Source organism: Phyllopteryx taeniolatus, chromosome 3 (assembly GCF_024500385.1).
Source record: "Phyllopteryx taeniolatus isolate TA_2022b chromosome 3, UOR_Ptae_1.2, whole genome shotgun sequence".
Taxonomy (NCBI): Eukaryota; Metazoa; Chordata; class Actinopteri; order Syngnathiformes; family Syngnathidae; genus Phyllopteryx; species Phyllopteryx taeniolatus.
In genome coordinates, this window is record NC_084504.1 from 11,838,051 (window position 1) to 11,852,531 (window position 14,481).

Consider the following 14,481-nt stretch of genomic DNA (forward strand, 5'->3'; position numbering starts at 1 on the left):
TCAACAAACACAAAACAAGATGACTTGTTATAGCAACTAATCTATGGATAACATAAGGAAGAGATGAGGGACTTTGACAAATGGAATCTGGAGGTTGAAATGAGTATGTTATACAGAAGACTGGATCTACAGCGGCGGCACGGTGGTCAACTGGTTAGAGCGTCAGCCTCACAGTTCTGAGGTGCGGGGTTCAATCCCCGTCCCCGCCTGTGTGGAGTTTGCATGTTCACCCCGTGCCTGCGTGGGTTTTCTCCGGGCACTCCGGTTTCCTCCCACATCCCAAAAACATGCATTAATTGGAGACTCTAAATTGCCCGTCGGCATGACTGAGTGCGAATGGTTGTTTGTTTCTATGTGCCCTGCGATTGGCTGGCAACCAGTTCAGGGTGTACCCCGCCTCCTGCCCGATGACAGCTGGGATAGGCTCCAGCACGCCCGCGACCCTAGTGAGGAGAAGCGGCTCAGAAAATGGATGGATGGATGGATGGATCCACAGCAGTTGAGGTTGAGGTTGAGGTCAGTTGTACTATGCTAAATGTACACACCTCAGAATATCTATTGCATCAACCCTATTATTCTGATAAGGTAAAGTCGACCTACTTGACCAAGCGTTTGCATATGGGTTAGCCGATGAGGAGACGTGGGCGGCACGAGATTAAGATCCCGTGTAGCTGTGAGACATCTCTCGGCGACTAATCTTCTCATATCCTCGATCCCAGTGTGGCGTGGATTGCCGCTCGATCACAGAAGAATCTGTGAGGATAAACTGCACTTTTCTTTTATCCTCCTGGCACCCAAGAAGAGCTGATCTCCCACTGGTAATGACCTCTGACCCTGGAGAAGTTGGAGACAGGCACTAAACCTGTTCTCCGGTTTCCTCCCACATCCCAAAAACATGCAGGCTAGGTTAATTGAAGACCCCAAATTGCCCGTAGGTGTGAATGTGAGTGTGAATAGTTGTTTGTTTCTATGTGCCCTGCGATTGGCTGGCAACCAGTTCTGGGTGTACCCCGCCTCTCCCCCGGAGATAGCTGGGATAGGCTCCAGCACGCCCGCGACCCTAGTAAAGATAAATGGAACGGAAGATGAATGAATAATTAACGGTGATACCGGTGACACGTTACTCCAAAATTACCCCCATTTTGAGTAACAAGCATGATAACGCGCTACTGTACCCGGGAAAGTAATTAGATTACATTTACTCCCTCAAACCAATAAGTTATTTATGAGACAACAATATCGCTTAACAAGTACTAAGTTGTTGCTGGTGATTTGAAGAAACTGCTGCCCATCTGCCCGAAAGCATTTGACCGAATACGCAAAACTCTTATTTTCTAAAGTGTCGTGGAAAATGACTGGGAAGTTATTATCATATAATCCACGGTGAAGGTGCAGAAAATATAAAAAGAAAAAATGCAAAGAAATTGCACAGCTTCACTGTCGCCACACTATTTTTGTTATTTTCTGTAGTCAAAAGTGTATTTGAGTATTAAGAATATTGGGAAACAATTATAAAAGTACAGTATGTCGAGGGGTGGGGGGGGGGGGGGTGCTAAATTTAGCCTGGGTTGTTAGCATAAGTCACAGAGCACCTTCCCCACTTGTGCATTTTTCTAAAAGATTCATTGAGACAAGATGAGTTTGAAGTGATATTTTGTTGTTTTTCAATACTAATGTGTGGTTCATTTACAGGATAACTATTATTAAAGGCCATTTTAAACATTTTGGGAGCATAAAGGATTTGCAACTTTTCAGAAAAAACTCAATAAAAACAATATGTGGTCTGTTTCAAATGCCGCAGTATTGCAGAGAATACTGTAAAACATTTATTCTCCTTTAGTGTCCACATCTGCAGTGAAACACTTGTGAGCATAACCTTCGCCAAAAGAGTTAAATCACCTGTGCGTGTTCTTATGTTTTACGTGTGGCCTACGACAGAATGTTTTATCACACTATGAGCAATGACGTTTTTCTTTGTGTATTCTCATGTGTTTCACCATGTTTGGCTTCCTAGAGAATGTTTTACCACAAGATGAGCAACAAAAAGGTTTTTCTCCTGTGTGTAGTCTCATGTGTGCTACCATGTTTGGCTTTCGAGAAAATGTTTTGCCACAAGTTGAGCAACGAAAGGGTTTGTCTCCTGTATGTATTCTCATGTGTGATACCATGTTCGGCTTTAAAGTGAATCCTTTACCACAAATTGAGCAAGAAAATGGTTGTTCTCCTGTATGTGTTCTCATGTGTGATGCCACATGTTCCTTCCGAGAGAATGTTTTACCACAAACTCTGCAACAAAAGGGGTTTTCTCCTGTATGTGTTCTCATGTGTGTGACCATGTTTGGCTTATGAGAGAATGTTTTACCACAAGTTGAGCAACTGAAGGGTTTTTCTCCTGTGTGTTTTCTCATGTGCGATGCCACATGTGCCTTATGAGAGAATGTTTTATCACACATTGAGCAGCGAAAGGGTTTTTCTCCTGTGTGTGTTCTCATATGTGATAACATGTTTGGCTTGACAGAGAATCGTTTACCACACGTTGAGCAACAAAAGGGTTTTTCTCCTGTGTGTGTTCTCATATGCGAGTCCGAATGTTCCTTTCGAGAGAATGTTTTCCCACACAGTGAACAGGGAAAGGATTTTTCTCCTGTGTGTGTTCTAATGTAGCTAATAGTGTGATGTCTTTTAGCAAAATGTTTGACACAAACTGAGTGGGTAAAACATTTTCTACGTGCTTGTGAAGTTTCCTTGCTGCCAGGAGTTGTCTCCTTTTCATAGCATTTCAACTGTTTGTCATCACCTTCACAGTCTACGTCGCTTGACAAAGATTCTTCAATGTCATCACTGTCTGACAGTGGAGCTAAGAAGTTGTCTGGTGGTGGTCCTACACAGGGGTCTCCACTTGGACTATGAAAATGAAGTCGTGACAACTTGGGTTGTTTGTCTTCAGTCTCCACAGTGACATCAGTCAGTGGCAATTTACTGATGCCAGCGTCCTCCTTTTCGTCTTTAATGTGGAGATGCCGTGGATGCTCTTGCTGCAAACTGGAGCTCCCCCACTGCGACTGAGGTGGAAGCTCCTCCTGCTGACCAATCGGCTGCTGAACATCTGCAGGACACAAACAACACGAACACAGTTGAGCTCACGTGAGACAAATATATGAGACATTATGATGTGTGTTATAACGTCAGAATGGTCAAAGTAGTGTTAACCAAATGACTCGCGTGGTTTGTCTTTGTCATCTTCACTCTTCACAGAGACAGCGGTCAATAGCAACTTGCTGATGTCAGCCTCCTCCTCCTCTTTAACATGTGGGAGCTGTGGATCTTCATCTTCCTTTTTGATGTGGAAGGGCTCTGGAGCCTCTTGCTCCAAACTGCTCTCCTGCGACTTGGGGGAATGCTTTTCCTGAAGAACAATCAGCTTCTGGACGTCTGCAGGACACAGGTAATGTGACTATAACTTCTACCATACAGTCGACAAGTTTTCAAGCAAAAACAACATAATAGTCATTGTATGATGGAAAAGTAAACTTTCAGACATATTGGTGGACAGCCCAAGCACAGTCAAACTCTCTGTTAGTCATTAACCCCAATAGCAGATGCCAATCTGTCTGTAGATGCTGGTTTCTGGACTGAGTGTCATTAATGTTTTAATTGTATGATGTAATCGGTCCTTACAGAATGAATTACATATATATATATATTTTTTTTTAAATTGGTACACTTGTTACACAGTTGTTTTATATTGCCTGTAGGACTGTTTGCAAGTGCATTGGTCTGTGACTATTTTCCCCACACTTACATTGAGTTAACAGGCCTTTCTGTTTGTTTTCTTTTCTTTTAGTTATTTGTATTTTCTTTTTTTTCTTTTTAGTAATGGTTTTCTTTGTTTAGGCAATTGTGCAGTATCGCAACGGGCAAAAAGAGAAATATTGAAGCTATACTTTATTCTACAGGAGTTAGGCTTCATGTCTATTTTGAACCCTTTCTGTTAACCCTTTTTGTTTAAAATATAGTTTGTTTGTGCTGTGATGAATATTACTTATATTACTTCTCTCTATGCATGTGTGGGTCTCTTAATTATGCAGCTTATCTGAACGTGTGGGTATATGCACTCTACTGGTTATATCTGAGCTTAAGTTACTTGACATTTTGCTGCAGTTGTTGTGTATTTGATATTTTTGCCCAATGCCCTGCTCTATTTGAAATATGCTTTTATTTGCCATAAAGACCACTAATTTTTTTATATACATATAAATACCAGCCCCTCCTCCTGTATGTTCGGAGCAAACCTGTGGTTGTGGTAAAAAGATTTTTTTTGAGAGCAAAGTTGTTTTAGCCTGTTTTGGCCAATGCACTTACAGTACATAACGAGTGAGCAAACCCGCTTATCCACATGCATTGTCTTTCATTCTTATTTATATTACTGTTATTTTACTATGAATATTATTCACTTTAATTAATAAACCTTTGACTTTATTCATGAATGAAAACGAGTTAAAAAGTCCACAAACCTAAAGCGATGTGATTCTTTCCAACAGGTTCCAGTTGTTTACGTTGTCGCGCTTTCTGCTCGGAGGACGCCATTGTTCTGTTAAACAGTCGGAATATGTTATTAGTCGCTCCATTACCAACTACTACAACTTTTTAAATGTTTCTTTCGGCTCGATTGAACCTGGTGGTCGTCGCGTCGTTAACCTGGGGTCTCGAAGCCACGCTAACATCCGCCTTTTTCTTCTTCGATGGTGGTTTAAGGTTGGTTTCGTCATTTGACGGAGACGTCGATATAATATGACGTCACGCCATTGCCCGTCACAACACGTCCACTTCATGCTTTTTTTTTTCCCGTGGAACTAAACTCAAACACGATCAACACTCTTGTTTCCACAAACGCCTGCATGTTGTTACGAGCAGAGCCACTCGTATGTATGCAGTATTGCTGCGTATCATGCATTGAATGACAGCAACTACTACCACTGTGGCATGACGCACACGTTATTAGTGTGCCGGGGGAAATCATCAAATTGCACTTAATTGGTGAGAATATAATTTTTTTTTTTACAACAAATAATGTATCTTTGTTCATCGATCGATGCCCGTGGCCTATAGTTACAGAACAAATAAATGCTCTTCTCTTAGATGGCAGAAAGTACATAACTGACTTGTGCATCCACCTTTTGTGACGTTTTTGTTTGGTTGTGTAATGTGAAAGTTTTCCAATGTAAAATACAAGCCTTGGCTCAATTAAAGTTGGGAATCACTGATAAAACAAATGAATTAAACAACTTTTTCTGGTTTAAAAAAATCGGATTAAGTGCAATGCAAAAACTGTACAATCATCATGTTCTTTAGGGGACTTTGTTCATTATGCTGCTAAATGAATTTGAGATCATTACCTCCTTGGCCAAATGGTTAAGGTTCGCCGCCTGCCATCATTCACGAGATCTCATTTTTATGTTATTCTTTTTTTGGGTATTTTACATCTCAAATCATCTTTCCCCGCCGAAATGAAAGAAAATGCCAGAAATCAGTTCCAAAAATGTTTGTAATGTTTTTTTTTTTAATATGAAAAACAGCATGCTACAGTATTGCACTTTAGAATAACACACATTCATTCATTTTCCGTACCGCTTATCCTCACTGGAGCCTATCCCAGCTATCTTTGGGCGAGAGGCGGGGTACACCCTGAACTGGTCGCCAGCCAATCGCAGGGCACATAGAAACAAACAACCATTCGCACACACATTCACACCTACGGGCAATTTAGAGTCTTCAATTAACCTCCCATGCATGTTTTTGGGATGTAGGAGGAAACCGAAGTACCCGGAGAAAACCCACACAGGCACGGGGAGAATATGCAAACTTCACACAGGCGAGGCCGGGATTTGAACCCGGGTCCTCAGAACCGTGAGGCAGATGTGCTAACCAGTCGTCCACCGTGCCGCCTAATAACATACAGTAATAACATAATTAAATAGAATGTAAAGAATTAAATAATTCAGTAGGCATTGTTCTTCTCCTTCTGGTACGCACGCCTTGGTCACCAGGGAGCAGTATAATACATAATGAAACCACGAAGAAGACAGTCTCTTCGAAACTCAGGAAGCTGCAATCATAAGAGTAATTGTTTTTTCCTGAGGACAAAGAATAAATATATGCATGTGAGCAGGGTCCAAAAAAAATCTGTTTTTTTTTTAATATATTACTATATTGCTATACAATTATTTTTTATTTTTAAAAAATCACGGTGGTATTAGTTTAAGCAGACTGTTGGTTCATTCTTGTGATTTAGATGAAGATCATACCACATTTTATGACCAATTCATGCTGAAATTTAAGAAATTCCTCATTGTTCACATACTTTTTCCTCCTACTGTAAATCCATACCTCTTTAGCTGAGGCTCAATATTTGAATAACCTTTATCAGATTTGATGGTTTACTTAGACTTTCTCCTGAAGTGTTGCTTCTCTTTCATAAATGTAGCAATGAAATTCCATTAAAATGTACAAAACAGTGAAATTTATCCTGCCTCAGCGGGAGCTCAGCACCACTAAACTGATCCTAAAATTTGGACCCTACAGTCACCCCTGACAGCGTGAATGTTTGATTGACAACTAGTTGAAAAATAACCATTTAATCCCATTCAGGGGTGGAACCCCTGTGATTTTTAATTGTTCTAGCAGCCTCCTGATTGTTGTGAAGCTCGCTGGCCCTACTTAACACTCGTATACTCATATTTTTGTCTGCAACGCAAGACAACAACAACAACGCAAAATAAAACGGCTGAGCGATGGCTCGTATCTCGAACAACTTGAGCTCAGGTCACTCGTAAGTCGAGGTGCCACTATAGTTCAAATGACTGACTGTCAACTGGAAATTACGACACTTCCGTTGGCCTGATCGCCCTCACGCCTCTTCGCCCCTTTCGCTAACTTCCGCCTTTTTCTTTGACTTTGGATGCCGCAGCATTACGGGGGGACGACTGTAAAACACCTGCTTTCCCTTTCTGATGTGTCCACATGTGTTCAGTCAAACTGGACCTATGCGCGTAGGTTCCACCACAAAGTAAGCATCTGAAGGGTTTTTCTCCTGTGTGTGTTCTTGTGTGTGATTCCAAATGTTGCTTTCGAGAGAATGCTTTACCGCATACTGAACAACTAAAGGGTTTTTCTCCTGTGTGTATTTTCACGTGTGATACCAAGTGTGACTTATGAGAGAATGTTTTATCGCACAATGAGCAATGAAAAGGTTTTTCTCCCGTGTGCATTCTCGTGTGTGTTACCATGTTTGACTTTCGCGAAAATGTTTTACCACAAGTTGTGCAACAAAAGAGATTTTCTCCACTGTGTGATTGCATGTGTGTTACCATTGTTTCCTTATGAGAGAATGTTTTACTGCAAGTTGAGCAACAAAAGGGGTTTTCTCTCGTGTGCGATCTCATGTGTGCTCCCATAGTTTCCTTATGAGAGAATGTTTTACCACAAATTGTGCAACTAAAGGGTTTTTCTCCTGAGTGTATTCTCATGTGTGGTTCCAAATGTTCCTTACGAGAGAATGTTTTACCACAAGTTGAGCAACTATAGGGTTTTTCACCTGTGTGTGTTCTCATGTGTCTAAGTATATGTTTTTTAGCAAAACTTGTACCACACACTGAGCAGGTAACACGTTTTTTACATTTTTCTGAAGTTTCCTTGCTGCAAAGAGTTGTCTCTTTTTCAGAGCATTTTGTCCATTTGTCATCACCTTCACAGTCTGTGTCGCTCCTCAAAGATTCTTCCATGTCGTCACAATCTGACAGTGGAGCTAAGAGGTTGTCTGGTGGTGGTCCTCCACAATGGTCTCCACTTAGACTGTGATGATGACACTGTGACAACTCGGGTGGTTCGTCTTCACTCTTCACAGAAACACCAGTCAGTGGCAAATTGCTGACATCAGCCTCCTCCTCTTCCTCTTTAATGTGGAGGTTCTGTGCGTCCTCCTCTTCTTCTTCAACGAGGGGGGTCTGTGGAACATCTTCCTCTTTAATGTGGAGCGGATGTTGGTCCTCCTCTTCCACTTTAACCCCGGGGTGCTGTGGATCCTCTTGCTTCAAACTGGAGCTCCAACACTGTGATTTGGCTGGAAGTTCTTCCTGATGACCAATCAGCTGCTGGGTGCCTGGAGGACATGAGCAAGTCCATTATGTTACTACAGCTACTGCCATACATTTTTTTACCTAGGCAGTGTTCCGTATGGCTGGGAAATCCCAGATGGCTGCCATACGTTTGTTTTGCTTGCTGTTTGGTCCAACGAGGAACTAAATTCATGCTACACGCTTAAAAAAAAAAAAAAGTCGGTAATTAAAAACGCATTTGTTGTGGAAGGTCTTTGTGAGGTTAAAAGTTACAGAATGACTTTCAAAACCACTTATTCACATATATTGTCTTTTATTGTCTATTTGTGGTGCTGTTATTTCACTATGAAAACCAACAATCCCCTTAGTGACAGTCCATGTACTTAATTCATGCGCGAAAATGATCAAAGTATAAGACTAATGGACAAGTGGACGGACCTTTCATGTACAACACGATGTGATTCTTGGCATCAGCTTCCAGATGTATTCGTTGTCGCTCGCTCTCCTCGTCCGACATCATTGTTTTTGTCCAACAGTCAGATTATGTTATTATCCCGTACCAACGTTTTGACCTTTTTTTCGCCTCGCTGTCGCGTCGCTTCTGCGTCGCATTGAAGCCCCGCCAATTTCTTCTTCGGCGTTGCTTTTACGGCAGGTGAGCTCGACGACAACAACACACGGGTGCCACCTTGCGGCCAAATCCGAGGCGCTTCAACTCGAGAAACAAACCACGAAGGCAATCTTACTTCTTTATGCAGAGGTTTCCTTTCAAATTCTACACATTTATCCTGTAAAGCGTTTCATTAAAAGATTTAGAGCTGATATTGATAATAAGTATCCATTTTGCTCTGTCCTGAAACTGTATCACATCTTTTCTGGACTTGGGAGCTCACCTATGAAACTGGAAAGATGTGGCAAGATTTATCTGTGGTAAACATATATTGTATTGTTTAATGAGCATGTTATTTTTGGTTTCTTTGCAACCAGGTTCAGGCCGTCCTACAGCATCTCTATCGTCTCACAACACTGTTAATGGAAATTAATAATAGTTAAAGCAGAAATGGGAGATTCGAGTCAAATGACTTCCACTTGAGGGGGGTTCATTCATTTTTTTAATTGAAAGAACTAATCTAAACAACGTAAGGCATTTCCATTAAATATCACTCAAACTGTACATCATGAGCCATATGGTGAACTTTACAGTAGATACCAGAAAATACACACAAACACAAGAGGGAAGCATAAATTTCAATTAAATCTATCACGAAGACAATGAAGTTTAAGTGCTTTTTTATTCTTTCCCAACTTCAAAGCAAAGCAAACCAAAGAAGAGACTCGTTCAACAAATGACTTAAACAGGGCTGTCTGACTGGAAATGAAAGCTATCTAGTCATTTCAGACACCGAATTCCGTTTTGAAATTCGTACGTGCTTATAAACTTGTTTTTGGGAGTGCAGTATGTTAATAAGTTCAAGAGCATACAACTAAATGCCTGTTGCTGTCAAACAACAAAATCGTTTCTCTTATTTCTGTTGGATTTTGCACATTGTTAGCCTATTTTTATACACTTTTTTTTAATGTACTGGTTTAAAAATTATTAATGCAGTTTTACTTATTATCTTAGTGTATTGATTCCGTATAAAGTCTCTCTGGAATTTAAGAGTTTGATCGGGTTCACTTCCAAACGTAGTGCAAAAAAAAAAAATTAAAAATAAAAAAAAAAAAGAAAGAAAGAAAATGGAAGGATGATCATTCTCCTACGTACCCTTTGGGATTTTTACTGATTGAGTGTGCAGCTGAATTGTTACCGTTTGAGCGCCCGCCAACGGACAAGGCAGTTTTTGCGTCACTTCCGCCTTCGAGCCTTGTGGCAGCTCCGCTCAGCTCGGGCGTCGTACGTGTTTAGAAACCACTTGTTTTTGAAAGTGCTCAGTAGTCAAAAGTTGAATTTTGTGCTCCCATTTCAATGCCTTCAATGTTATTTCATGAAAAGTTCACTTGTGACATTGGGGTGTTATTATTTGTTTTGGGGTTATTTATCTTTATTTATTTATTATAGAAGGTCCACGCCATGTAGTGGAATCTCTACTGCAAACATTGGTAGTAACAGGACATCATTAATATAGAATGACAGAATCATAGTCAGTGCTTCCAAATAAATAAATCCGACTGAGTGATTTAATTAAAGTAGATGACACAGGAGGAATATACAGTTGTTGTTTTGTTTTTTTTTTCAAGCAGAAAGGAGGATATGTATCCTTTTTATGCCGGAACAGTTTTACTGTGCCACCGTGGAGTTTGTAAGCTGATGGATATTTATTGAAAATTTCAGTCGGACAGAAAAAAAGTTTGAGAAGGAAGTGACAGAAAAAAACAAAAATGGAGAGACAGTGAAAAGCTAACTAAATAATATAGGAAGAGGATAACAAAAGACAGGACATTAGCTGTAAGAAAGATAAGTAAATCATTATATGTCGAGTACAATGACATTAGCTTTAAGTGTTGTATGGGGCACTTGTGCCAGGAATGCAGATTTTGTTGGCATTACTTTTTTTGTTTTAAGGATGGCAACATTTTTATGTGATGTATTATTCCCTTAATTATGAATCTCTTTCATTCTCTATTGGCCCATTAGATACACACCTAGTTATATTTGACCAACAGAAAACAGTCTTGGCTTTTGCCCAATTGTGTTGTCTTCGGAGCCGTAGGAGTTACAAGGCTGTCACCGCAAAGTACACAGCAGAGTTTGTTCAGAAACAAAGTTGAATTAAATTGAGTTTGAAATACAACTTTAAAACAATTCAGTGCAACAATTTCTACCAATCCTAATCTCAGTTGTTTATCTAACTTTCATAAAGTGTGAATACTTTTTTTTTTCGTGTTATGATTTGTGAAAAACACATTTTATTACCGCTCCAATATATGTTGCGACTAGAGCAAGATTGTATGACTTGACTTGCGACTTGCTTAAGCCAAGTAATGACTTGACTTGCTTGATTTTTTCCAACAGTGACTTGGGACTTGTGTGAGACTTGAAGTTTATGACCTGTGACTTATGTGACTCCCGCTTCTGGTTCAAAGGATAGGTACGAAGAAGAACCCCAATCTCCTCTTACAGCTGGTCGGTACCCGAAATCTGTGTGTGTGTGTGTGTGTGTGGTGGGGCTTTTGAAAGAATAGTTTACCACAAGTTGCACAAATGTAGGGTTATTCGCCTATATGTGTTCTTATGTGTCTTACCATAGCTGCCCTATGAGAAAATGTTCGGCCACAAGTTGTGCAATGAAAAGGTTTTTCTCCTGTGTGTGTTCTAATGTGAATTACCATTGCTGCCCTATGAGAGAATTTTCGGCCACAAGTTGGGCAACTAAAGGGTTTCTCTCCCGTGTGTGTTCTCATGTGTTTTACCATAGTTGACTTTACAGTGAATCTTTTTAAACAAATTGAGCAACTAAACGGTTTCTCTCCTGTGTGTGTTCTCAGGTGTTTGACCATGTTTGTCTTTTGAGTGAATCTTTGACCACAAAATGAGCAACTAAAAGGTTTCTCTCCTGTATGTGTTCTCATGTGTGAAACTAAATTTGTCCTTTGACGAAATATCTTGCTACATAATGAGCAACTGAAAATGTTGTCTTGTGTGCCTGTTCTCATTTGTGTTTGAGAAGTGTTCTTCTTCAAAGTTGTCTCACTTTCAGAGCATTTTGACCGTTTGTCGTCACCCTCACAGTCTGTGTTGCTCCTCAAAGGTTCTTCCATGTCGTCACTGTCTGACAGTGGAGCTAAGAGGTTGCCTGGTGGTGGTCCTCCACAGTGGTCTCCACTTGGACTATGACGATGACGCTGCGACGACCCAGGCGGTTTGTCTTCGTCGTCGTCACTCTCAGCAGAGACACCTATCAGTGGGAACTTGTTGACGTCAGCCTCCTCTTCCTCCTTAACATGGAGGGGCGCTAGGTCCTCCTTTGCCTCTTTAACCTGAGTGGCCTGTGGATGCTCCTCTTCCTCTTTAATGTGGATGGGCTGTGGAGCCTTCTCTTCCACTTTAACATGTGGGGGCTGTGGATGCGGCCGAGCGGGAAGTTCTCCCTGATGACTCAGCACCTGCTGAACGTCTGCAGGACACAAGCAACACAAACACAGTTAAGCACACACAAGAGAAATACCTCATATGGTATGTGGTATGAAGTCAGACGCGGCAAAGTGTTTTCCAAAGTAAAGTAACTTTCAGACATATTGTTGGTCAGCCTAAGCGCAGACGTGTTTGTTTGTTAGCTGCTCATCCCATTAGCCACAAAGAATGAAAAGTGAACACCAAAAGAGAAAAGCAATGTTTCACCACAGTGGGACTTTAAACTAGGAAAATTGTATATTGTGAACGACGCCGTGGAAGTTGTAAATACGAACCCCGTCAGATGACGGCAAGGCAAGGTCCGTTATTGGCTGGTTGGGAAAAAAAGATGGCTGCCATCTGTTTGTTTTGCTCACTAGTTAAAATGAACCGGTAGCCAAAGTGATCATATTAGATCATATTTACACATACAGGCATTCTCATCGTGTCATACTCAGTGCTTGACAATAGATAATCTTTTTGGGAATAAACGAAACATAACTGGCTGGCTAAATCCCAACATTGTGTTACCGGCATAGCCTGGGACATCTGTTTGGTAATATATGACCTCCAACTTTTGTCACCTGTACACTGGTGGCAGGAAGAAGGTGTAAGTAAAAGGTGTGCTGCAATTGCAATGGCGAATGAGGAGCATGTATTCACGTATGTTTCCACGCCCGCGATTTATTGCATGCGCGGTACCCATGTAACATCGTTAAAAGAGTTCACGTAAAATCCAGCTAAAATTGAGGATACTACGCCACCTGCTGTGATTATGTATTCGGTAGCATAGGATCATCGGCCTGAATCCCCATAGCAATGGCAGATTCATGAAGAAAGGAACGTCCGTGGGCAAGATTCTGTTGACTTCATTGATAAGTAACTAACGGTTCAGATGGCTTCACTTGGTTGGATTTGGAGTGTCCAAGAAAAATGTCAAAGATGAAAATGTTCCTCGATTTTGTTGTTGAAAATCACACGTTCAAAGGATTCGTACACGACAGAAAACTTTAAATCCGTGAATTATTCTTCTTGTTTTCTGTGAAGTTTGAAGTTCTGACTATGCGCTTGCAAAATAAACATCTCATTTTCAACTAATAAGAGTAACTTACGGTCATTTTTCAAGGTTTCGGTCACAAATTTCCAAAAGGTTTACATTGCTTTCTCGGCAAGAAAATCTGGGTTCATTTGCAACATAAAAATTGGCATAAACTCCTTAATCCTTATTCAATTCTTACAAACTGGGCTCATTTTATTCATACGTCACTCCTCTATCCATTGATATCGTCTATTCTGATATCCAGGTAAATTTTAGCCACGTCCCGAACTAAGGTTCGTAGCTGAGGATATCTGACGAAAACGTCAAATTTAGCCTTACGTTTTTGTTCTCACGCTTTTTGGCAATGCAGACACAATCAACGATTTTCCACGCCATTATTAGATGACGAAAATTCTGTATTATATATATACTAATAACATTCAACATAAGTTTCGTGAACAGACCTGCCCCACATATCACAGTGTGAGTCTTGTAAACAGCTTCCAGTTGTCGTCGGTGTCGCTCGCTCTCCTCTCTCGCTCGACAAAGTTGCTCCTCGTACGACGTTATCGTTCTTTCGAACAATCCGAAGATTTCGTCGGCGGCCGCAGTGAGTCGCTCCCTTATCAACACCTTCAACATTTTGAGGTTGCGCACAGGATCAACGCTTGACCGTCGCACTTTGGCCCTAATGCGAACTGCTATGCTAACAGCTACCCTTTCTTCTTCGTTGGTGTAACATGGTGGCAAGTAACGTTTAGGTACATAACCGCCAACTACTGGTTTGGCATGGATCATGTGCGCAATAACAATTCATCCATCCATCCATTTTCTGTACCGCTTTATCCTCACTAGGGTCGCGGGCGTGCTGGAGCCTATCCCAGCCATCTTCGGGCGGGAGGCGGGGTACACCCTGAACCGGTCGCCAACCAATCGCAGGGCACATATAGACAAACAACCATTCGTACTCACATTCACACCTATGGGCAATTTAGAGTCTTCAATCAACCTACCATGCATGTTTTTTGGGGGATGCGGGAAGAACATGCAAACTCCACACAGGCGGAGACGGAGATCCTCACAACTGGGGTAACTAGTCGGGCACCGTGCCGCCAAAATTGTGGCTCGTGAAAATGGGGAGCGGCTAGGAACTCTGGGAAACCACGAGCTGCAGTGGGTGGTAAGGCAACAAAGTTAATATCGAGCCGTGGCTGCAC

The 14,481-nt window shown here is 41.3% G+C and overlaps 3 protein-coding genes across 4 annotated transcripts; all 3 read right to left on the reverse strand.

Moving 5' to 3' along the window:
• Positions 1-1,782: 1,782 nt before the first annotated feature.
• On the reverse strand, positions 1,783-4,794 carry LOC133475766 (gastrula zinc finger protein XlCGF57.1-like). Its single transcript, XM_061769158.1, has 4 exons — positions 4,676-4,794; positions 4,515-4,591; positions 3,211-3,432; positions 1,783-3,106 (listed from the first exon to the last, which is right to left on the reverse strand). Exons 2-4 carry the CDS (start codon positions 4,585-4,587, stop codon positions 1,953-1,955), a joined length of 1,449 nt encoding a protein of 482 aa, XP_061625142.1. The 5' UTR covers positions 4,588-4,591; positions 4,676-4,794; the 3' UTR covers positions 1,783-1,952.
• Positions 4,795-5,540: 746 nt separating this feature from the next.
• Positions 5,541-9,107, reverse strand: LOC133475770 (gastrula zinc finger protein XlCGF57.1-like). 2 transcript variants are annotated; one of them, XM_061769162.1, is made up of 3 exons: positions 8,553-9,107; positions 8,217-8,315; positions 5,541-8,158 (listed from the first exon to the last, which is right to left on the reverse strand). In XM_061769162.1, exons 1-3 carry the CDS (start codon positions 8,632-8,634, stop codon positions 6,930-6,932), a joined length of 1,410 nt encoding a protein of 469 aa, XP_061625146.1. In that variant the 5' UTR covers positions 8,635-9,107; the 3' UTR covers positions 5,541-6,929. The 2 variants fall into 2 exon arrangements, with proteins under 2 accessions (XP_061625146.1, XP_061625147.1); XM_061769163.1 differs by lacking the exon at positions 8,217-8,315.
• A 280-nt stretch (positions 9,108-9,387) lies between these two features.
• On the reverse strand, positions 9,388-14,069 carry LOC133475779 (zinc finger protein 771-like). Its single transcript, XM_061769188.1, has 2 exons — positions 13,729-14,069; positions 9,388-12,229 (listed from the first exon to the last, which is right to left on the reverse strand). The coding sequence occupies exons 1-2, from the start codon at positions 14,060-14,062 to the stop codon at positions 11,325-11,327; spliced, it is 1,239 nt and encodes a 412-aa protein (XP_061625172.1). The 5' UTR covers positions 14,063-14,069; the 3' UTR covers positions 9,388-11,324.
• Positions 14,070-14,481: the final 412 nt, after the last annotated feature.